Source organism: Bos javanicus, chromosome 7 (assembly GCF_032452875.1).
Source record: "Bos javanicus breed banteng chromosome 7, ARS-OSU_banteng_1.0, whole genome shotgun sequence".
Lineage (NCBI taxonomy): Eukaryota > Metazoa > Chordata > Mammalia > Artiodactyla > Bovidae > Bos > Bos javanicus.
In genome coordinates, this window is record NC_083874.1 from 8,519,687 (window position 1) to 8,544,314 (window position 24,628).

Consider the following 24,628-nt stretch of genomic DNA (forward strand, 5'->3'; position numbering starts at 1 on the left):
TGGAAACCTGTTCCAATACTCTTGCCTGGAGATATCCATAGAAAGAGGAGCCTTGTGGGCTACAGTCCATAGGGGTGCACAGAGTTACATGTGACTGAAGCTACTAAATAGCAGTATTCTCATTTGAAAGAGCAAGAAAAAGCCTCTGTATAAATTAAAAGAAATGTAAGTGAAACAGAAATAAATAATATACCAAAGAATTCAAAACATTCACAATAAAAATATATTGATAATAAACATGAATTAGGGAAAAGAATTTACCTTAACACAGATCAATTGAATAAGGAACTAAAAGTCCCCAGGTGGCACTAGTGGCTAAGAACCCACCAGCCAATGCAGAAGACATAAGAGATGTGGGTTCAATCCCTGGGAAGATCCTTTAGAGGAGGAAATGGCAGCCCACTTCAGTATTCTTGTCTGGAGAATGCCATGGAAGAGGAACCTGGTGAGCTACAGTCTGTAGGGTCTCAAAGAGTCAGACATGAATGAAGTGACTTAGCATAGACCCAAAGATATAAAGCTCTGTATAGTCAAAGCTATGGTTTTTTCCAGTAGTCATGTACAGATGTGAGAGTGTGACTGTAAAAAAGGCTGAGCACCAAAGAACTGATGCTTTTGAACTGTGGTGCTGGAGAAGAATCTTGAGAGTCCCTTGGACAGCAAGGAGATAAAACCGGTCAATCCTAAAGGAAATCAACCCTAAACAGTCAATGGAAGGGCAGATACTAAAGCTGAAGCTCCAATACTTTGGCCACTTGATGCAAAGAACTGACTTATTGGAAAAGACCTTAATGCTGGGAAAGATTTAGGGCAGGAGGAAAAAGGGGCAACAGAGGATGAAATGGTTGGATGGCATCATCAACTCAATGAACATGAGCTTGAGCAAACTCCAGAAGATAGTGAAGGACAGGGAAGCCTGGCATGCTGCAGTCCATGGGGTCACAAAGATTTGAATATGACTGAGTGACTGAACAACAACAAAAGTATAAAGACCTGATAAAAAATAGATAATTCAATATCTAAAATAAAAAGCACTCTAGAAGAAATGAAGGGCATACTCAATGACACAGAAAAATGCGTAAGTGATTTGGAAGATAGAATAGTGGAGATTATCTAATCATAAGAGCAAACAAAAAGAAATAAAAAAACAGAGATATGAGATCTCTGGGATGATATGAATTGTGTCAACATTTGCATTATAAGGATTGCAAATGAAGAGGGAGAGAAGTGTATTGAAAAGGTATTTGAGGATTTTTGCATCCATGTTCATCAGTGATATTGGCCTGTAGTTTTCTTTTTTTGTGGGATCTTTGTCAGGTTTTGGTATTAGGGTGATGGTGGCCTCATAGAATGAGTTTGGAAGTTTACCTTCCTCTGCAATTTTCTGGAAGAGTTTGAGCAGGATAGGTGTTAGCTCTTCTCTAAATTTTTGGTAGAATTCAGCTGTGAAGCCATCTGGACCTGGGCTTTTGTTTCCTGGAAGATTTTTTGATTGCAGTTTCAATTTCCGTGCTTGTGATGGGTCTGTTAAGATTTTCTATTTCTTCCTGGTCCAGTTTTGGAAAGTTGTACTTTTCTAAGAATTTGTCCATTTCTTCCACGTTGTCCATTTTATTGGCATATAGTTGTTGATAGTAGTCTCTTATGATCCTTTGTACTTCTGTGTTGTCTGTTGTGATCTCTCCATTTTCGTTTCTAATTTTATTGATTTGATTTTTCTCCCTTTGTTTCTTGATGAGTCTGGCTAATGGTTTGTCAATTTTATTTATCTTTTCAAAGAACCAGCTTTTGGTTTTGTTGATTTTTGCTATGGTCTCTTTTGTTTCTTTTGCATTTATTTCTGCTCTAATTTTTAAGATTTCTTTCCTTCTACTAACCCTGGGGTTCTTCATTTCTTCCTTTTCTAGTTGCTTTAGGTGTAGAGTTAGATTATTTATTTGACTTTTTTCTTGTTTCTTGAGGTGTGCCTGTATTGCTATGAACTTTCCCCTTAGGACTGCTTTTACCATGTCCCACAGGTTTTGGGTTGTTGTGTTTTCATTTTCATTCATTTCTATGCAAATTTTGACTTCCTTTTTGATTTCTTCTGTGATTTGTTGGTTATTCAGCAGCGTGTTGTTCAGCTTCCATATGTTGGAATTTTTAATAGTTTTTCTCCTGTAAATGAGGTCTAATCTTACTGCATTGTGGTCAGAAAAGATGCTTGGAATGATTTCTATTTTTTTGAATTTACCAAGGCTATCTTTATGGTCCAGGGTGTGATCTATCTTGGAGAAGGTTCCATGTGTGCTTGAGAAAAAGGTGAAATTCATTGTTTTGGGATGAAATGTCCTATAGATATCAATCAGGTCTAACTGGTCTATTGTATCGTTTAAAGATTGTGTTTCCTTGTTAATTTTCTGTTTAGTTGATCTATCCATAGGTGTGAGTGGGGTATTAAAGTCTCCCACTATTATTGTGTTATTGTTAATTTCTCCTTTCATACTTGTTAGCATTCAGAATCCAAAAACACATTAAAAAGATCATACACCATGACCAAGTGGGCTTTATCCCAGGGATGCAAGGATTCTTCAATATCCACAAGTCAATCAATGTAATACACCACATTATCAAATTGAAAAATAAAAACCATATGATTATCTCAATAGATGCAGGGAAAGCCTTTGACAAAATTCAACATCCATTTATGATAAAAACTCTCCAGAAAGCAGGAATAGAAGGAACATACCTCAACATAATAAAAGCTATATATGACAAACCCACAGCAAACATTATCCTCAATGGTGAAAAATTGAAAGCATTTCCTCTAAAGACAGGAACAAGACAGGGGTGCCCACTTTCACCATTACTATTCAACATAGTTCTGGAAGTTTTGGCCACAGCAATCAGAGCAGAAAAAGAAATAAAAGGAATCCAAATTGGAAAAGAAGAACTAAAACTCTCACTGTTTGCAGATGACATGATCCTCTACATAGAAAAGCCTAAAGACTCCACCAGAAAATTACTAGAACTAATCAATGACTATAGTAAAGTTGCAGGATATAAAATCAACACACAGAAATCCCTTGCATTCCTATACACTAATAATGAGAAAACAGAAAGAGAAATTAAGGAAACAATTCCATTCACCATTGCAACGGAAAGAATAAAATACTTAGGAATATATCTACCTAAAGAAACTAAAGACCTATATATAGAAAACTATAAAACACTGGTGAAAGAAATCAAAGAGGACACTAATAGATGGAGAAATATACCATGTTCTTGGATTGGAAGAATCAATATAGTGAAAATGAGTATACTACCCAAAGCAATTTATAGATTCAATGCAATCCCTATCAAGCTACCAACAGTATTCTTCACAGAGCTAGAACAAATAATTTCACAATTTGTATGGAAATACAAAAAACCTCGAATAGCCAAAGCGATCTTGAGAAAGAAAATGGAACTGGAGGAATCAACCTACCTGACTTCAGGCTCTACTACAAAGTCACAGTCATCAAGACAGTATGGTACTGGCACAAAGACAGAAATATTGATCAATGGAACAAAATAGAAAGCCCAGAGATAAATCCACCCACATATGGACACCTTATCTTTGACAAAGGAGGCAAGAATATCCAATGGATTAAAGACAATCTCTTTAACAAGTGGTGCTGGGAAATCTGGTCAACCACTTGTAAAAGAATGAAACTAGAACACTTTCTAACACCATACACAAAAATAAACTCAAAATGGATTAAAGATCTAAACATAAGACCAGAAACTATAAAACTCCTAGAGGAGAACATAGGCAAAACACTCTCCGACATACATTACAGCAGGATCCTCTATGACCCACCTCCCAGAATATTGGAAATAAAAGCAAAAATAAACAAATGGGACCTAATTAACCTTAAAAGCTTCTGCACATCAAAGGAAACTATTAGCAAGGTGAAAAGACAGCCTTCTTCAGCACTTCAAGAAGATCACAAAAAAAGTGTGGGATCTTCATGTTCATGCAGAAGGACAGCCTCAAGACAGTCAAAGTCTCAAGCAGGGAGCTTGTGACACTGAGGCACCAGGAACCCAGAGTCAGCATCCCACAGACCCAGGGGTTAATGATGGCCATATAGTGCAGAGGGTGACAGATGGCCACAAAGCGGTCATAGGCCATCACACTCAGGATTAAAATGTCCAGGCATCCAAATACAAAGAAAAAATATATCTGGATGATGCAGCCTTCATAAGTGATACCTTTGCTCTGTGTCTGGATGTTCCATAGCATCTTTGGGATGGTGGTGGAGGTGAAACTGATGTCTGCAAATGACAGGTTGGAGAGAAAGAAGTACATGGGAGTGTGGAGGTGGGGGTCTGAGATGATGGCCAGGATGATGGCCAGGTTCCCAGCAAATGTACGTGGGACAGAAACATCCCAAAGAAGAGAGGCTGCAGGTCTGGGTCCTCTGAATCCCAGGAGGAGAAAGCTTCTTGTTTGGTTTATTTTCATGTGGCTGTTGGGTTTGTTCGGAATCAGCTGAAAAGAAACACAGAATTCACTCCAGATAATCATTACTGCGAATGACAGAAATATCCTTAATCCAAACCCAGGGAGATGTCATTCATTTGGGGCTAAAAATTTGATCTATTTGGTAACAGATTGTGGTTGCCATTGCTACTTGGAAAATCTGTTCCTGGGTTCAGTAGCTCTCTCTGAATAAAAAGTATTTGGTAGAAATAAGGGGAGAAAAGATCAATAATTGTACCATAAGGTGAAAAATTATAAATAAGAATATACTATGGAGAGAATTTGGATATAAAAAATAATCTATTTGACTGACAAAAATTAATGTATTTAATCTATAAAGTCCTAAGTGTAAATCATAGAAAGATTAATGCATGAATTTAGAAAAAGGCATAGGATATTAAAGGTTCATAAAAGAAAGTGTAAAAAGGCAATAAATGTTAGACAAAAATTCTTTCTACTATTGCTCTATGAGGGATACTGTCTTCATTGCTAGAATTTATGTCTCTTCAAAAAGGATTAAGAAGGAAAAATTCCATCATGTGGAAAGAAAAATAAAATTTCAAACACTTGCTATGAGAGGATAGTTGACCTGCTTTTCTGGCCTTGAGAAATTAAATCAGCATATAGATCTTTTATAATTAGACACATACTTGTACAAACCCAAGGGGAAATGACCTATAACAAGATACACTAAACTGTGGACAAGAATCACCTTTGAGTGGCAACAAAAGTCTAGATTTTTAGATTCATTTTATCCTATTATTTCTTTCAAAAATAGTCACACAGGTACTCTATTTCAAGAGTGAAAAACATTTTAAAATTTGAAGATGCACTTCAGTTTTACAAAACAAAACCAACTAAAGCAGAAAATTAAGCAAAAAGCAGAACTAATAAATGAAGAAGAAAAATTTTACAACCAAGAAATAAATTCCAGTGCTAATTCTTTGACAAAATCAAATAGAGAAAATCAGATGTGTAATGAAAGCAATAAAAAGAAAGAGAAGGGACAGAAATGCCTAAAATTAGGAAAGAGAAAAATGGACACATATAGAAGAAAATACTTTACTTTGCAAGATGATATTACTTATAAATCCTCATTAAAAATGGAAAATCTCTAAAAAATAAATTTACTGATTGGTTAATTCAGCATGTAGGATAACAGATCAATAATTAGAAAATCAAAACTTACCTTCAAAATTACCATGGAAATATGTGAGAAAAACATTAAAAGAATTTCCCTTTAAGTATTAAAGAAGAAAAGAAAGTTTACAACCTCAGATACTATTTACTAACACCCTTGGGATCTGAAATTGTTGTTTGAAGATTATAGATTGGTTTCTGATATAAATTGAAAGCTGAAAACCTCGATCAGTGAATATAATTTTAATAAGACAGCTGATATAACACAAATTTGTAAAAACCAATAGCTATGTTAACGTCACATTCAATTGCAGATGCTGATATATTATATATTGTTCAGTTCAGTTCAGTTCAGTCGCTCAGTCGTGTCCGACTCTTTGCGACCCCATGAATTGCAGCACGCCAGGCCTCCCTGTCCATCACCAACTCCCGGAATTCACTCAGACTCATGTCCGTTGAGTCAGTGATGCCATCCAGCCATCTCATCCTCTGTCGTCCCTTTCTCCTCCTGCCCCTAATCCCTCCCAGCATCAGAGTCTTTCCAAATGAGTCAACTCTTCGCATGAGGTGGCCAAAGTGCTGGAGTTTCAGCTTTAGCATCATTCCTTCCAAAGAAATCCCAGGGCTGATCTCCTTCAGAATGGACTGGTTGGATCTCCTTGCAGTCCAAGGGACTCTCAAGAGTCTTCTCCAACACCACAGTTCAAAAGCATCAATTCTTTGGCGCTCAGCTTTCTTCACAGTCCAACTCTCACATCCATACATGTCACTGGAAAAACCATAGCCTTGACTAGATGGACCTTTGTTGGCAAAGTAATGTCTCTGATTTTGAATATGCTATCTAGGTTGGTCATAACTTTCCTTCCAAGGAGTAAGCGTCTTTTAATTTCATGGCTGCAGTCACCATCTGGAGTGATTTTGGAGCCCAGAAAATTAAAGTCTGACACTGTTTCCACTGTTTCCCCATCTATCTGCCATGAAGTGATGGGACCAGATGCCATGATCTTCATTTTCTGAATGTTGAGTTTTAAGCCAATCTTTTCACTCTCCACTTTCACCTTCATAAAGAGGCTTTTTAGTTCTTCTTCACTTTCTGCCATAAGGGTTGTTTTACAAAAATCATTTCTATTTAGTTCCAAAGCATTATCATTATTATGGAAATCTCTGTACTGACTACCTGTGTAACTTTTCTGTAAATCTCAAATTATTCAAAAATGAAAATTGGCAGAAAAAATGAGTGTGAGAGAAAAAAATAGCATTCATAATTACAGTTAAATCTCTTAAAAACAGATTACAATCATTTCAAGACAGCCTTCAGAATGGGAGAAAATAATAGCAAGTGAAGCAACTGACAAACAACTAATCTCAAAAATATACAAGCAACTCCTACAGCTCAATTCCAGAAAAAAATAAATGACCCAATCAAAAAATGGGCCAAAGAACTAAATAGACATTTCTCCAAAGAAGACATACAGATGGCTAACAAACACATGAAAAGATGCTCAACATCACTCATTATCAGAGAAATGCAAATCAAAACCACTATGAGGTACCATTTCACGCCAGTCAGAATGGCTACGATCCAAAAGTCTACAAGCAATAAATGCTGGAGAGGGTGTGGAGAAAAGGGAACCCTCTTACACTGTTGATGGGAATGCAAACTAGTACAGCCACTATGGAGAACAGTGTGGAGATTCCTTAAAAAACTTGAAATAGAACTGCCATACGACCCAGCAATCCCACTGCTGGGCATACACACTGAGGAAACCAGAATTGAAAGGGACACGTGTACCCCAATGTTCATCACAGCACTGTTTATAATAGCCAGGACATGGAAGCAACCTAGATGTCCATCAGCAGATGAATGGCTAAGAAAGCAGTGGTACATATACACAATGGAGTATTACTCAGCCATTCAAAAGAATACATTTGAATCAGTTCTAATGAGGTGGATGAAACTGGAGCCTATTAAACAGAGTCAAGTAAGCCAGAAAGAAAAACACCAAGACAGTATACGAAGGCATATATATGGAGTTTAGAAAGATGATAACGACAACCCTGTATGCGAGACAGCAAAAGAGACACAGATGTATACATCAGAACATCTTTTTTTTTTATTTTTTATTTTTTAAAATTTTATTTTATTTTTAAACTTTACATAATTGTATTAGTTTTGCCAAATATCGAAATGAATCCACCACAGGTATACATGTGTTTCTTTTTTAAAAGAACCTTCTTTTGGACTCTGTGGGAGAGGGAGGGGTGGATGATTTGGGAGAATGGCATTAAAACATGTATAATATCATATAAGAAATGAATCGCCAGTCCAGGTTCAATGCAGGATACAGGAAGCTTGGGGCTGGTGCACTGGGATGACCCAGAGGGATGGTATGGGGAGGGAAGTGGGAGGGGGTTCAGGATGGGGAACACGTGTACACTCGTGGCGGATGCATGTTAATGTATGGCAAAACCAATACAATATTGTAAAGTAAAAAAAAAACAACAACAACAACAAAAAAATACAATCATTTCAAACAGTAACAAAAATAGAAATCTGGAACAGGAACTGGAAACCACAAACATACAATAAATGAGAATGATAAATTTATTATATAAGCTAAAAATTATTGAGGATTACCAAATGTCGAGCACCTGTGCTATGTTTAATAGCCTTAGCTCTTTTTATCATCATCACAATTGGTGTGTGCCTGATAAGTCACTTCAGTCATGTCTGATTCTTTGTGACCCCATGGACTGTAGGCCACCAGGCTTCTCTGTCCATGGGATTATCCCTGTAGGAATAATGGAACTGGTTGGCATTTCCTCCCCTAGGGGATCTTTCCAACCCAGGGATCAAAACCATTGTCTCCTATGGCTCCTGCACTGCTGGCCGATTCTTTACTGCTGAGTCACCAGGGATGCCCTGTATTGAGGTATAGTTAACAAATAACATTATATTAGTTTCAGGTGTATGGCATAATGATTTGATATGTGTATGTACTGCAAACTGATGACTATAATAGGTATAATTAACAACTATTTCCATACATAATTATGACATTTTTTTCTTGTGATAAGAACTTCTAAGATCTAGTCTTGTAGGAACTTCCAAATATACTATTCAGTATTAACTATAGTCACCATGCTTTACATTATAGTCCCATGGTTTATTTTACAACTGGAAATCTGTATCTTTTGACCTTCTTAACCCATTCCACCCACTGTCTCAGGCAGACACTGAACTTCACTACTTTTTTAAAAGAATGAATATGTGTTTACAGTAATGCAGTGATAATGATTAATATATATAGATGATCACAGAGTGTTAGGGACAATTTAGGAACTTTAAAGACATTATCTCCTTGGCTTTCCTGGTGGCACTGTGGTAAAGTATTTGCCCACCAGTGGAGGAGATACATGTTCAATCGCTGACTGGGGAAGATCCCACGTGCTAAGGAGCAATTAAGCCCCTGTGCCACAATTCCTGAGCCTGTGCTCTAGAGCCCTGGAGCCACAGGCACTGAAGCCTGAGTGCCCTAAAGCCTGTGCTCCACAACAAGAGAAGTCACAGCAGTGAGAAGCCATGCACCATGCCTAGACAGTAGCCCACACATGCTGTAGCTAGAGAAAAACCCTTGCAGCAGTGGACCTAACACAGCCAAAAATAAACAAATACAAATTTAAAAAAATGCATTTTATCCTTTTACTTAATCATCTTAATATTATGAAGTGGATAGTACCATGATCCCCATTTTACAAAATTTGAAATTGAGAGCCAGAATCATTAACTAACTTAATGTGAGAAGATGTATAAACAGATCTGCAAGTGTTAACTATATGGAACCCAAGGGATTGTTTCTTTTTTGAATGAATTAATGAAATTTGATAGATGAAAGAATAAAGGTGCATCTTTGATAGAGGAAAATATAGGAACCTGTAACAGCTCCTTAAAAATGTCTAAGATAGTTGGATAAGAACCCCTGGAGACATTTTGGCAGCCAAGGCACCAGTTCCCATTAGAATGGTGAGATGTTCTCAGAATTGGGTTTTAGAAGAGAGGAGGAAGCTGAAAGAGATTGAAAGAGACTCAGGATGTGAATTGTGTAGAATGTTTTAGCAAATGGACTCTTAACCATTGTGTTATCCTCATTTGTGCCACCCATGTTAATACTCTGAGAATTCTGCCTGTCTCCGTACCTGTTTCCCATGGCACACTCTCAGTGGGTCTCTAGTTTCCTTGGTCCTTTCTTTCCTGGGTGATGGATGGTCAACTCAGCTCCAAGGAAGTGCAGGGAGGTGACATCAGGCATACATTCTCTGAAAGGGCACCGCTGAACTTCCTCCTTCCTGGGACTGTGGAGCTGTAGTGAGAGGAGAAAGGGACATATTTACCATTTCTGGGGCTTCAGAGGTTGAATTCTCACAACTTCTCATTAAGTTAATTGTTCCATGTCACTCTATTCTAGGAGAAATTTGGTTCCCATGAGTGAGGAAGCTAAAACAGAAAGGAGCTTTTTTTCTGCTAGGTTTGTACCCATGGGAGCATCTTGACTTTGAGATATGCGTACTCCTTCCCATGCACCTTAGTCATGATGCTCTTTTCTCCATTTGTCTTGTCTCTAGTGTCCTTTCCCATGAGCATTTCCTCAACATTTCAGTTGAAATCTGTTTGACTATCAAAGACATGCTGGCAAATGGTTCAGGACCACATGAGTCCCAAGCACCTGGACTTGGAGTTGTCAACAAAGAACTGGCACATACCCAACTCCCAACAAAACCATTTCTAATGACTTCTAGTCACACTATTCAAGGTGCAATCTACAGAAGTTTCCAGGCATGCAATGAGAGAAATATGGTTAGATAAGAGGTGGATGTCTGGCTATATAGGCAGGACTCTGCAGATATCCATAGCTTTACAAGGTCAAAACAAGTCCATTAGACCCTTGTTGATATTACAATCCAAAGGATAACACCATCTTTATTAATTCATAAGGTACTGTTTTTAAAATCATAATCAACAATATCAAAGCATTTTCAGAAAATAGGAACAGGCCATCACTTAGGGTGTTTAGGTATGATCTTGCATGTCTGTTGGATTTTACTTCCTTTTCTCCATTCATGAGGGAAGTGCTGTTTTCTATTCTGCTCATGGTGGATCTGAATGTCCAAGTTTTATAACCACTGGGTACTTCCTACACTTGAAACATTTTTTCATCTATTTTCTCCCATAACCTGGCTTCCACTTTTAATATCAACTAACCTGTACCTGTTAATATCACTAATAATCTACTAGTGGCCTCATCTGATGATCATCCATTTAATTATCTTCTGATGTTTGACATGTCAACATTTCTTCCTTGAAACTCTTTATACTTTTGATTTCAATTTGTATTCTCTCTGTCCTCCCATCTTTCCAAACTTTTCTGCTTTTACAGGAAACTCTAATGTCTTAACACCCCACAAAACACGTAAAATACTGGGGAAAATGGTCAGTATCAACTTCATGAATATGAAAAACTACTGATGGTTCAGAGCAAAGAAGTGAACACTTAAGAAAAAGGCAACTGGAATCAGATTATAAAACTTTTTGATAATTGAAATTATTATTTCCCCAACATCCCCTTCTTGGGTCAGTAGCAGTGTTGCAGATGGCACCACAGTCCCTGTGTGGATTCTTAGTGATGGAGAACAAAAAGATGTGGCTTTCTGTTTCGACCTTTCTTTTGACTCCTCAAAGGATTTGCAAAATTTACTTCGAACAGAGAGATTCCAAGTTACTTTGCCTAACTTGGAATTTCTCTCAAGGTGGGAAAGCAGCTCTGTGGACTGTGAGTGTTGAGCATGTTTAAAGACTGATGAACTACATCCTGGTGTCCAGGGCAGAAGACATGAAATGGGGCAAACAGTAGGCACACTGAAATTTCTTTGAGGAAAGACTGGAGAGGGAGATGCTTTGGAAGCATGACTATGAAAGTATTCACATATTATTTAGAATTTAAAAGACTGGGCAGAAAGCCTGATCAGAAAAAAAGCCCTAATTTCTCACCTCTGACTGATAGTCAAGGCTCTGGGCAAGCAGCATGTGAAGACAGAGATAAATAATTATTAAATGTTCAGCAGAGGATTAAAAGAAGTCCAAGTGTACACAGGCATGTGAACGTGGGCACGCACACACACACACACACACACATCCAAACAATAAAGTTTGAGAAAGTTTATTTGGATCCAGAATTTAGGAAATCTATCATTAGCTGATCATTAAGATAACAGAACAGAGACTTTAGTGATCCCATATAGCAAAAAATATAGTCTATAAAATTTAGTTTATAAAAATCATTAAGCAAACAAACAAATACAGTCTACAATACAATAGCAATGTATCTCAAGGAGGAGGTACATATCTGATTTCTGAAATTGTGACAATTTAATATTCACAATATTTAGTTTTCAACAATAAGGAGGATAAATATGAAACATGCATAGAAATGAGAAAGTATGACTCTTTCACAAGAACAAATCAAATAGTAGAATCTGAATTTGGGACTCTGGGCTTGTCAGAAGACTTAATATAAACTGTCTTAAATATACTCTGAGAGCTAAAGAAAGCCATGTACAAAGAATTAAAAGAAACCAGGAGGAAGCAAGAATTTGTGTATAAAGGGAGTCCCAGAAGAGTAGTCGAGGGAAAGTGGCAGAACAAATGTTTTAAAAAATAATGACTGAAAAGTTCCCAAAGTTGATGAAAGGCATGAATCTATGTGTTCAGGAAGCTCAAAATATTCCAAGCAGGATAAACTTAAAGAGGTCTATTCTGAGACGTATTGTAATCAAATTGACAAAAGAGAAAGACAGAGAGGACCTTGAAAGCAGCAAAAGAGAAGTGACTTCTCACAGAAGAAGTATATTAGTAATATTAACAGTTGATTTCTAATGGGAAGTGTGAGACTTAGATTTAAAGTTCTAGGGGAAAAGCTCTTAATCAGCAAAACTATATCCAGCAAAACTACCCTTCAAAAATGAAGGATATTATCTATTAACAAATTAAGCCATGATACAACTTGCATGAAAAGGCAAAATATTATGAAAGTGAAGGATATTCAATACAAAGACTGTGTATTGTATGATTCCTCGTATATAAACTGCATATAATATATAGATACATAGAGTCATACAGGGAACACTTTTTCAGGGACTAGAAAAGGACGTAATGGGGAGCAACTGTTCTTATAATGTATAAATGGTTTTATGTTGACATGATGAAAATGTTTTAAAACTAGATTGAGGTGGTAGTTGTACAATACTCTGAATGCTCTAAATGATACTGAACTGTTTGTCTTAAAATGATTAATTCTTTGTTATGTGAATTTCAACTCAAATTATTTTTTAAAGAAGGAGAAATTAAGACATTCCCAGATAAACAAGTTGAAGTTTGTTTTGGTAGATATACTTTCTACATAATGCTTTGTGATCAACACAGTCAAAGGCTTTAGCAAAGTCAATGAAGCAGAAGTAGATGTTTTTCTGGAATTCCCTTGATATTTCTATGATCTAATAGATGTTCGCAATTTCATCTCTGGTTCCTCTGCCTTTTCTAAATCCAGCTTGTACATCTGGAAGTTCTTGTTTCAGGTACTGTTGAAGCCTAGCTTGAAGGATTTTGAGCATTTCCTTGCTAACATGTGAAATGAGTTTAATTGTGTGGTAGTTTGAACATTGGAGAAGGCAATGGCAACCCACTCCAGTACTCTTGCCTGGAAAATCCCATGGACAGAGGAGCCTGGTGGGCTGCAGTCCATGGGGTCACTAGGAGTTGGACACGACTGAGCGACTTCACTTTCACTTTTCACTTTCATGCATTGGAGAAGGAAATGGCAACTCACTCCAGTGTTCTTGCCTGGAGGATCCCAGGGACGGGGGAGCCTGGTGGGCTGCCATATGGGGTCGCACAGAGTCAGACACAACTGAAGCAACTTAGCAGCAGCAGTTTGAACATTTTTGGCATTTCCCTTCTTTGGGATCGGAATGCAAACTGACCTTTTCCAATCCTGTGGACACTGTTGAGTTTTCCAAATTTACTGGCATATTTAGTGCAGTACTTTGACAGCATCAGATTTTAGGATTGAATCAGATATACTGTACTTAGCTGCTCAGTTGTGTCTGACTCTTTGTGACCCCATCAACTGTAGCCCACCAGCCTCCTCTGTCCATGGGGATTTTTCAGGCAAGAATACTGGAGTGGGTTGCCATGTCCTTCTCCAGGGGATCTTCCCAACCCAGAGATTAAATCCTGGCCTCCCACACTGCAGGCGGATTCTTTACTGTCGGAGCCACCAGGAAAGCCCCGAATCAGATGCGTATGTGTTAACTGAAGCCACTAAATTAATGTTAATAAAGGAAATTGTTATCTAAGGCAGTGCACTACATGTTTACTCAGGATTCTGAAAGCTCTTGTCACTCAGATGGGATATGCCCTTTCACTCTCGTCAAGGTTGGCTGCTGAATTTTCCCCAAATACCTCAATACCCAAGCCATTATACAACATCACTGCCTCAGTTTTACTACAGGGTGTGGATTATCATGTGTCATATCCCTAGCCTATGTTAAGAAATATTCAAAAACCTTACAATGTTTTTCAGTTCCTTGAAGGAATTGGCTCGAGACAGTGCTTTCTTCATCACACAATGTGACTGTTTTATAAGAATTAGGAAGATCAATGTCCTTTTGAACAAGATCTTCCTGCTTGTATCAAGCAATTGTTTGTTTTAATGTTCTGGATACTGTCAATCTTGTGATTGCTCATTATAGATTGGTTATGTAACTTTTCCATTCCCCTCTTCCCTCTTGACAGAGCCTGATTATATCTGGAAGTGGTCAGATGCCCAGCAAAGATACTATATTTTCCACATCTTTTTCAATCATGGACAGTCATGGACAATATGTTAAGGTATTGGGTGGGAATATTGAAATGCTCTGTAGCAGCCTTTTCCCTTTCTATCTGGAATTTGCACAAGACAATGAGACTCTTGGAGCTGACATATCTTGGAAAACTATACATTACAGATGCAGGAACAGAGAGGTAGAATGAACCCTGAGACATTGTTCATGTTCTTCTTTTATGAGGGAGATAAATTAACCCTTCAGTTCAGTTCAGTCACTCAGTCGTATCCGACTCTTTGCGACCCCATGAATCGCAGCACGCCAGGCCTCCCTGTCCATCACCAACTTCCGGAATTCACCCAGACTCACATCCATCGAGTCAGTGATGCCATCTCATCCTCTGTTGTCGCATTCTCCTCCTGCCCCCAATCCCTCCCAGCATCAGAGTCTTTTCCAATGAGTCAACTCTTCGCATGAGGTGGCCAAAGTACTGGAGCTTCAGCTTTAGCACCATTCCTTCCAAAGAAATCCCAGGGCTGGTCTCCTTCAGAATGGACTGGTTGGATCTCCTTGCAGTCCAAGGGACTCTCAAGAGTCTTCGCCAACACCACAGTTCAAAGGCATCAATTCTTCAGCGCTCAGCCTTCTTCACAGTCCAACTCTCACATCCATACATGACCTCAGGAAAAACCATAGCCTTGACCAGACGAACCTTTGTTGGCAAAGTAATGTCTCTGCTTTTGAATATGCTATCTAGGTTGGTCACAACCTTCCTTCCAAGGAGCAAGCGTCTTTTAATTTCATGGCTGCAGTCACCATCTGCAGTAAATTAACCCTTAATTGTAAGTAAACAATTTACTTTTTTTCTTTTATGTAACATGACTATCCTTTCAGGAAAATAAGATGAAAGTTACTTGGGATAGTATATATCATTTGAGAAGAAATTATTCTTAAGAAATCCTTGTTATTCTATGAATGAAATAAAAATATCCAAATATTTCAGATCAAAACTTGGGAAAAATTTTGTGTCGTGGGACAAAAGATAAATGGGAAAACTTTATCAGACTCAGGAAGTGAATTGCAAAGTGAGTTACTTAAATTGTATAAAGAGGTGGAGACAAAGAAATGGACACTCATGGAAATCAATAGAAGGAACAAGGTTTATTTCCACAATGGATCAAGGAAAAGCAGTTCCTGGCTCAGTTGCTCTTTGTCCTGCAATCAAGGGCACTTCTTGATGTGCAGGAAAGCCATCCTGGTTAGAGCTGCTGCCCCATAAATGCTTTCAGAGCTCTCTTTATGTCTTTATTCCGCAGACTGTAGATGAAAGGGTTCATCATGGGTGTGACCACAGTGTACATCACTGAGGCTGTTGCACTTGAGTGGGAGCTGTGGGTACCAGCAGAGCCAAGGTACACTCCAAGGCTTGTACAATAAAATAGGGAAACAACCAAGAGGTGAGATGCACAGGTAGAAAATGCCTTATACTTCTCCTGAGTTGATGCTATTCTATATATGGAGGAAATTATTTTAGAGTAAGAGTAAAGGATTCCAGCCAGGGGACCAATGGCCAGAAGCAGTGATGTAAAATATATCATCATGTTGTTAAGAAAGGTGTCAGAACATGCAAGTTGGATGACCTGATTGAGTTCACAGAAAAATTGGGGGATTTCTAAGTCTTCACAGAAGGTCAGATCCAAAACTGTTAAACTTTGTAGCAAAGAGTTCAGGACACCCATGATCCAGGACACCAGTACTAGTACTCCACAGAGCCAGGGATTCATGATGACCATGTAGTGCAGGGGGTGACATATGGCCACGAAGCGATCATAGGCCATCACAGTCAGGAGTAAGTCATCCAACACTGCAAAGAGTACAAAAAAATACATCTGTGTGACGCAGCCTTCATAAGTTATAACTTTGCTCTGTGTCTGGATGTTCCACAGCATCTTTGGGATGGTGGTGGAGGTGAAACAGATGTCTACAAAGGACAGGTTGGAGAGGAAGAAGTACATGGGGGTGTGGAGGTGGGAGTCTGAGTTGACAGCCAGGATGATGAGCAGGTTCCCAAATACAGAGATCAAGTACATGGAGAGGAAAAGCCCAAATATGAGGGGCTGAAGTGCTGGTGCATCTGAGAATCCCAGAAGAAAAAATTCTGAAATTCGTGTATCATTCTGTGGTTCCATGTGCTGGAGGTGACTACAAGAAAAATTTAAAAAGATTAATTTTCACATAAGCAACTTGATAACTTAGAATTAATAACTGACTTAAGAACCTAGAATTAATGCTATGTTTATATTGTAGAGCCAATATATTAATTTCTGTATTTGGTGGCTTGCCTGGTCCTCATTAAGGGGATCCTTTTTCCATTTTTATAGAATTCCTTTCCCACTGTCAGCCTGATATTCAAGCATAATGTATACTACTGTTTTTGAGAATATCTTTCATGCATTTGAGGAATATATATTGACTACAGACAATTCTTCAGGCATAGCCAGAGCATAGGGATGTTTAAAAATAAGTCTTTACAATCTAAAGACTTACGGCAGTGAGAAAATATAATCAAACAAAAATAATAACAATGTAACATGTTTAATAGCCCAGGTGCAATGAAGAAGAAGAAAGCATATATAAAAGAAAGAGTGGATAGACTGTGTTATTTTTATTGGGACTTCAACCAAGACATGCAAATAAGGTAGCACTTTAACAGACACCTTAAAGAAGAACGAGAGAGAGAGAGAGAGAGAGAGAGAGAGAGAGAGAGAGAGAGAGAGACAAGGTTATCTGAGGAATATGTGCCTGGCAGAAGGAACAGCCAGTGCAAAGGCCCTGGGGAAGAAGTGTGCTTCAGAAGCTCAAGGCCCAGAATGAGCCAGTGTGTGGTGGGAAAAGAATAAGCCATAGAGTGATGAGAGATGATGTTAGAGGATGTTGAGGAGGGAGGAAACCTGTCTGCTGCTGCTCAGGCTTTAAGATACAGCGAGCCCATTGTCCACACTATGTATGTAAATCTTGCACTTTACTAATCTCATTGTAAAGGCATCTGATGAATTGAAAATGATCCCTTCCTTAGCACTTTCTTGAATGAGTTATGGTCTCTGTATTATGAGTTACTTTGGAATACACCATTCCAGGTACCTACTCTGAGCACTGCTCTCAGTTCACAAAGCATGCACACACACACACACACACACACACAGACACACACACACTCACACAACATTCCCAGGCCTCCTAATGAATGTTATTTCCATGTTCCTTCACTCCGTCTCACACTGTTTCACTGTTTAGGCTCCAAGTAGATACAACTCTAGCTGTCCAGATCAAATATCTTTTCTCTAGAGAATTTAGAAATGGTACCCAGAAATTCTTAAGTCCCCATGGACAAATAGACTTGGGCTCCATATTGGTATGTCCATTTTTCTGCTTTGTAATTAAATAAACATGAACAATCTGTCCATAAACATAGAGAAAGAGGACTGAAATGGACTCGAGAAAGAAAATATCTAATAAACTCAGGTGATCCCTGAGAGACTTTGAGACAGATAAAGCTTCTTTGGTTTTTGGCAGCCTAATTAACCCCATTTGATGCCAAGCAAAAATAATAATAATAAAATTGCTTAAAAGATAAAAGTGGTAATAAATGTATGATGTGAAACACTTTAAAGATTGAATGCCCCAAAATAAATTTAAAAAATAAAATAAACACAAAACAAAACACAAGCAAAAAATTGAATGCCCCTAGTGAAAACTGATCAGAGAAAATAAAATAATAATTCACAAAAGGAAATATACAAAATAAAATATGCTTTGACTGTTGTTAATATCAAACAGAAGGAGACTTGTTTTTCCTGTGACTGTCCTGTGTTTGACCAGGTTGTTTTCTATGTGATTGAATAGAAGATTAGGGAAGCCCCTTTCTCAGTTTTCTCATGTGGCATCTTTCCTTTGTTTTCCTTCTACTGTGGGTTTTGATCTCATCCTGATAAGTCCAGTGGGCATACTTTAATATCAGTCTTTATCCAACATGCAAAGACATGCAAAGACCTCCTAGACAACAGCCTGTAAAATTCTATACATACCATGACAATCCCATCCTTTCAATAGCTGAATAACTTTATATGATTTAAGCCTGAGCACACTGTGACAGATACATTTATTCCATTGTACTCCGACTTCTCATTATAATGCAAGATCCAAGCAAGCAGGATTTCACCTGTTTTGTTCACTTTCCTATTTTCAAACGTTTGCAAATATATGTGCTGTGTTCAGTTGCCCAGTCTGACTCTTTGCGATGCTATGGACTGAAGCCCACTGGGCTCTTCTGTCCATGGGATTTTTCTGGCAAGTTTACTGAAGTGGGTTGCCATTTCCTTCTCCAGGGGATCTCCCGACCCAGGGATCGAACCCGTGTCTCTCATGTCTCGTACACTGCAGACAGATTCTTTACCACTGAGCCACTGGGGAAACCATGCAAAAATATGTGCACCGTCAAATTTAAATAAATGTGAAGTTATATAAAGTAAAAAGAATGAGAGAGAGGATGAACCAGGTTATACACAGTAGTTTCAAAGGAACTATATTTAATATAATTGAAAGATGCATCAAAAGCTAACTGCAATGAGACATAAAATAATTTGATGACTTCAACATGGACTGATAATTAAGTTGAAAATCACATAGACATAAAAGAATATGATATATAATATTCCTAGAAATTTTGGGACTTAGCAGGTGCTTAATTATTTGTTGAATGAATCAATAAATTAGGTCTCAGTATGTAAGTGTATTTAGTATATCAAGGTCGTATTTCAATAGGTTTGAAAAGGTTGAATTGTTGACTGAAATCTGGCAGAATAGATATCTAATTGGAAGAAAATTAAGTTGATTCCCAGCTTTGGCCCTACTGCAATGAATCAGAGGGATTATATATTCACTGTAAGAGTAAGCAATACCCTCAGGTGAACATTTAGAAAACCACACATAAAATCTACAGGAAGGCCAACTATACTATATTTTTCCTTTTGAACTTTGTATTTTATATTAGCGTATAGCCTATTAAAATGTTGTGAGAGTTTCAGGTGGACAGCAAAAGAATTCAGCCATATGTACACAGGTATGCATTCTCTCCCAAATGTCACTCTCATCGAGGCTGCCACATAACGTTGAGCAGAGTTCCCTGGGCTATACAGTAGGCCCTTGTTGGTTATCCATTTTAAATATAGCAAGAGGGTCAACTATCTTAACTAAGGAAAGAAACTCAGAAGTAAGAAGATTAGATACATTTAACTAAATACAATGTAAAACATTTTAATAGCCAAATCACCGTTCAAAAGTCAGTTGAGAAACTGTAATTAAAAAATAAATCATTTGAAAAGTTCACAGTGGTAGAATAATAGGCATAAGGCATATGGGCATAAAATAATATAGGCAAGTCAAAATGGTGATCAAATATATGAGTCTTTGATCAAAGTCAGGAATAGTTTGGAAAACAATAAATACCTCTTTCACACAAAAAAAAAAATGTTAAAGAGCTGTCATATTGATTGGGATTGGGACTTTTAAACAGGTAGTAAAGGAGTTCACTAATGCTTCTGACAAATGTAAAATGTTCCAAGTTTGGGGAAGCAGGCTGAAGAAAGGTATAGCTATTAATAGTACAGAAGTTCTTTAACTGGGGGTTTCTCAGTCTCAGCACTATTGACCTTCTAGGGAAGGTTGGTCTCTGTGGTGGGGTCTGTCCTGTGCCTTGTAGGATGTCTAGAGCTTCCCTGGTTTCCATCCACTCCTTTTCTGTGTGACAGACAGACATTTTCCCACACATTGCTCAATGTCTCCTGGGAGAAAAATCACTCCTGGTTAGAACTACAATTTGAACTTCACAATCTCACAGTATTTTTATAGCCTTGTTATAACAGCAGCAGAATAACAAAGAATATGAAAGATCTTCAAAATTATGAGCAGCAGAGTCCCATCGTACCATTTTTTTTTAAAACAATGAGAGGATTTTATATAGTTTGTGGTTCTACTTATCTACTGATAACACAAAACAATGGTTCTCAAAGAGTCTCTGAGAACTTTACAAAGGGATTCTGTGACATCAAAACTGTTTTCATAGCAATACTAAGATTGTTTTCACTCTGGTTCCATCATGTAAGTCCAACAGAGGGTTCTACAGGCACATGACATGTGGCATCCCAATAGCTGAATGTAGAAGCAGACATGAGATCTAGTTGCCTTTCCCTCCCACCCAGGGATATTTTAAAATTTATTTTATTTTATTTTTTTGATCTTGCAATCATTAAATGTTTTATTTAAATTATCTAAAATATAATCTCTTTTTTTTTCTTTCTTTCTTTTTTTTTTTTTTTTTAATTTCAGGTATACACGTGCTCCCCATCCTGAACCTTCCTCCCTCCCCCCTCCCCATACCATCCCCCTGGGCCGTCCCAGCGCACCAGCCCCAAGCATCCAGCATCGTGCACTGAACCTGGACTGGCATCTCATTTCACACATGACATTTCACATGTTTCAATGCCATTCTCCCAAATCTTCCCACCCTCTCCCTCTCCCACAGAGTCCATAAGACTGTTCTATACATCAGTGTCTCTTTTGCTGTCTCGTATACAGGGTTATCGTTACCATCTTTCTAAATTCCATATATATGCGTTAGTATACTGTATTTATGTTTTTCCTTCTGGCTTACTTCACTCTGTATAATAGGCTCCAGTTTCATCCACCTCATTAGAACTGATTCAAATGTATTCTTTTTAATGGCTGAGTAATACTCCATTGTGTATATGCAAAACCTTGAATAGCCAAAGCGATCTTGAGAAAGAAGAATGGAACTGGAGGAATCAACCTACCTGACTTCAGGCTCTACTACAAAGCCACAGTTATCAAGACAGTATGGTACTGGCACAAAGACAGAAATATAGATCAATGGAACAAAATAGAAAGCCCAGAGATAAATCCACGCACATATGGACACCTTATCTTTGACAAAGGAGGCAAGAATATACAGTGGATTAAAGACAATCTCTTTAACAAGTGGTGCTGGGAAATCTGGTCAACCACTTGTAAAACAATGAAACTAGAACACTTTCTAACACCATATACAAAAATAAACTCAAAATGGATTAAAGATCTCAACGTAAGACCAGAAACTATAAAACTCCTAGAGGAGAACATAGGCAAAACACTCTCTGACATACATCACAGCAGGATCCTCTATGACCCACCTCCCAGAATATTGGAAATAAAAGCAAAAATAAACAAATGGGACCTAATTAAACTTAAAAGCTTCTGCACATCAAAGGAAACTATTAGCAAGGTGAAAAGACAGCCTTCAGAATGGGAGAAAATAATAGCAAATGAAGCAACCGACAAACAACTAATCTCAAAAATATACAAGCAACTCCTACAGCTCAACTCCAGAAAAATAAACGACCCAATCAAAAAATGGGCCAAAGATCTAAATAGACATTTCTCCAAAGAAGACATACAGATGGCTAACAAACACGTGAAAAGATGCTCAACATCACTCATTATCAGAGAAATGCAAATCAAAACCACTATGAGGTACCATTTCACACCAGTCAGAATGGCTGCGATCCAAAAGTCTACAAATAATAAATGCTGGAGAGGGTGTGGAGATAAGGGAACCCTCTTACACTGTTGGTGGGAATGCAAACTAGTACAGCCACTATGGAGAACAGTGTGGAGATTCCTTAAAAAACTGGAAATAGAACTGCCTTATGATCCAGCAATCCCACTGCTGGGCATACACACTGAGGAAACCAGAAGAGAAAGAGACACGTGTACCCCAATTTTCATCGCAGCACTGTTTATAATAGCCAGGACATGGAAGCAACCTAGATGTCCATCAGCAGATGAATGGATAAGAAAGCAGTGGTACATATACACAATGGAGTATTACTCAGCCATTAAAATTTATTTTTAATTGAAGGGTAATTGCTTTACAATGTCGTGTTGGTTTCTGCCACCATTGTGGCACATTACACAGCCACTGAAAGAATGAAATAAACAAAAGGAGTATCTACGATGTACATAGGATTCTATTCATGCATTTTTAGAAAAGCATATGAATAGGCATGTGTGCATGATATAGAAACAAATTTTAAGTGAAAGTAATAACCCTCAGCAGTAAAGAATCTGCCTGTCATTCAGGAAACTGAGGGAGATACAGGTTAAATCCCTGGGTCAGAAAGATCCCCTGGAGGAGTGCATGGTATCCCACTCCAGTATTCTTGCCTGGAGAAACCTATGGACAGAGGAGCATTGCAGGCTACAGTCCACGGGGTTGCAAAGAGTCAGACATGACTTAGCAATGACACAATCACAACTTATGAAAAAACTGTCAGTAAGAATGAATTAGGTTAAATATAGTGGTTTCAAAACAACTGTTTATAACAAAATTTAATGAAAATCTACATCTAACATATAAAAATATAAAACAGTCATAATTTAATAACATCAGTATAGGTCACTAATCGAAGACTAAATTATCAAAGACTTGGACATAAAATAATATAACAAAACCTTTTGAAGTGGGAGGTAGTATCTGTGTTATAATTTCATCTTATCTGAAGATATATGAGTTTAAACATGTTTATTGAGATATAGGTTGTCTCTAGTCTTATGGTAAAAAAAAAAAGGTCTTTTTTTTGTTGAATATCTTCAAATGCCTAAGGGGATGTGAGCTTTAGAAACACATCTAATCCCAAAATGCCAAACAGAACAGTAAAGAATAAAGGAATGTGAAAAATAGTCAGCAATATGTATAAAGAGTGATTTATTATCCTTAAGGGATGCAGGAGAACTTTCACTTTTCATTGTCATTTTCATTTAAAACAAAGATTCATTCTTTTACAAGTGGTTGACCAGATTTCCCAGCACCACTTGTTAAAGAGATTGTCTTTATCCATTGTATATTCTTTCCTCCTTTGTCAAAGATAAGGTGTCCATATGTGCGTGGATTTATCTCTGGGCTTTCTATTTTGTTCCATTGATCAATATTTCCGTCTTTGTGCCAGTACCATACTGTCTTGATGACTGTGGCTTTGTAGTAGAGCCTGAAGTCAGGTAGGTTGATTCCTCCAGTTCCATTCTTCTTTCTCAAGATCTCTTTGGCTATTCGAGGTTTTTTGTATTTCCATAAAAATTGTGAAATTATTTTTTCTAGCTCTGTGAAGAATACTGTTGGTAGCTTGATAGGGATTGCGTTGAATCTGTAAATTGCTTTGGGTAGTATACTCATTTTCACTATATTGATTCTTCCAATCCATGAACATGGTATATTTCTCCATCTATTAGTGTCCTCTTTGATTTCTTTCACCAGTGTTTTATAGTTTTCTATATATAGGTCTTCAGTTTCTTTAGGTAGATATATTCCTAAGTATTTTATTCTTTCCGTTGCAATGGTGAATGGAATTGTTTCCTTAATTTCTCTTTCTGTTTTCTCATTATTAGTGTATAGGAATGCAAGGGATTTCTGTGTGTTGATTTTATATCCTGCAACTTTAATATAGTCATTGATTATTTCTAGTAATTTTCTGGTGGAGTCTTTAGGGTTTTCTATGTAGAGGATCATGTCATCTGCAAATAGTGAGAGTTTTACTTCTTCTTTTCCAATTTGGATTCCTTTGATTTCTTTTTCTGCTCTGATTGCTGTGGCCAAAACTTCCAAAACTATGTTGAATAGTAATGGTGAAAGTGGGCACCCTTGTCTTGACCTCCCAGAATATTGGAAATAAAAGCAAAAATAAACAAATGGGACCTAATTAACCTTAAAAGCTTCTGCACATCAAAGGAAACTATTAGCAAGGTGAAAAGACAGCCTTCAGAATGGGAGAAAATAATAGCAAATGAAGCAACCGACAAACAACTAATCTCAAAAATATACAAGCAACTCCTACAGCTCAACTCCAGAAAAATAAACGACCCAATCAAAAAATGGGCCAAAGAACTAAATAGACATTTCTCCAAAGAAGACATACAGATGGCTAACAAACACATGAAAAGATGCTCAACATCACTTGTTATCAGAGAAATGCAAATCAAAACCACTATGAGGTACCA

At 37.6% G+C, this 24,628-nt stretch overlaps 1 protein-coding gene across 1 annotated transcript; it reads right to left on the reverse strand.

The window, feature by feature from the left end:
* Positions 1-15,783: 15,783 nt before the first annotated feature.
* Positions 15,784-16,908, reverse strand: LOC133250498 (olfactory receptor 7A17-like). The gene has a single exon (XM_061421818.1). The coding sequence runs from the start codon at positions 16,711-16,713 to the stop codon at positions 15,784-15,786; it is 930 nt and encodes a 309-aa protein (XP_061277802.1). The 5' UTR covers positions 16,714-16,908.
* Positions 16,909-24,628: the final 7,720 nt, after the last annotated feature.

What these genes read in the sequence shown, in the direction of transcription:
- LOC133250498 (XM_061421818.1), bottom strand. Translation starts at nt 16,713, where the DNA reads ATGGAACCACAGAATGATACACGAATTTCAGAATTTTTTCTTCTGGGA.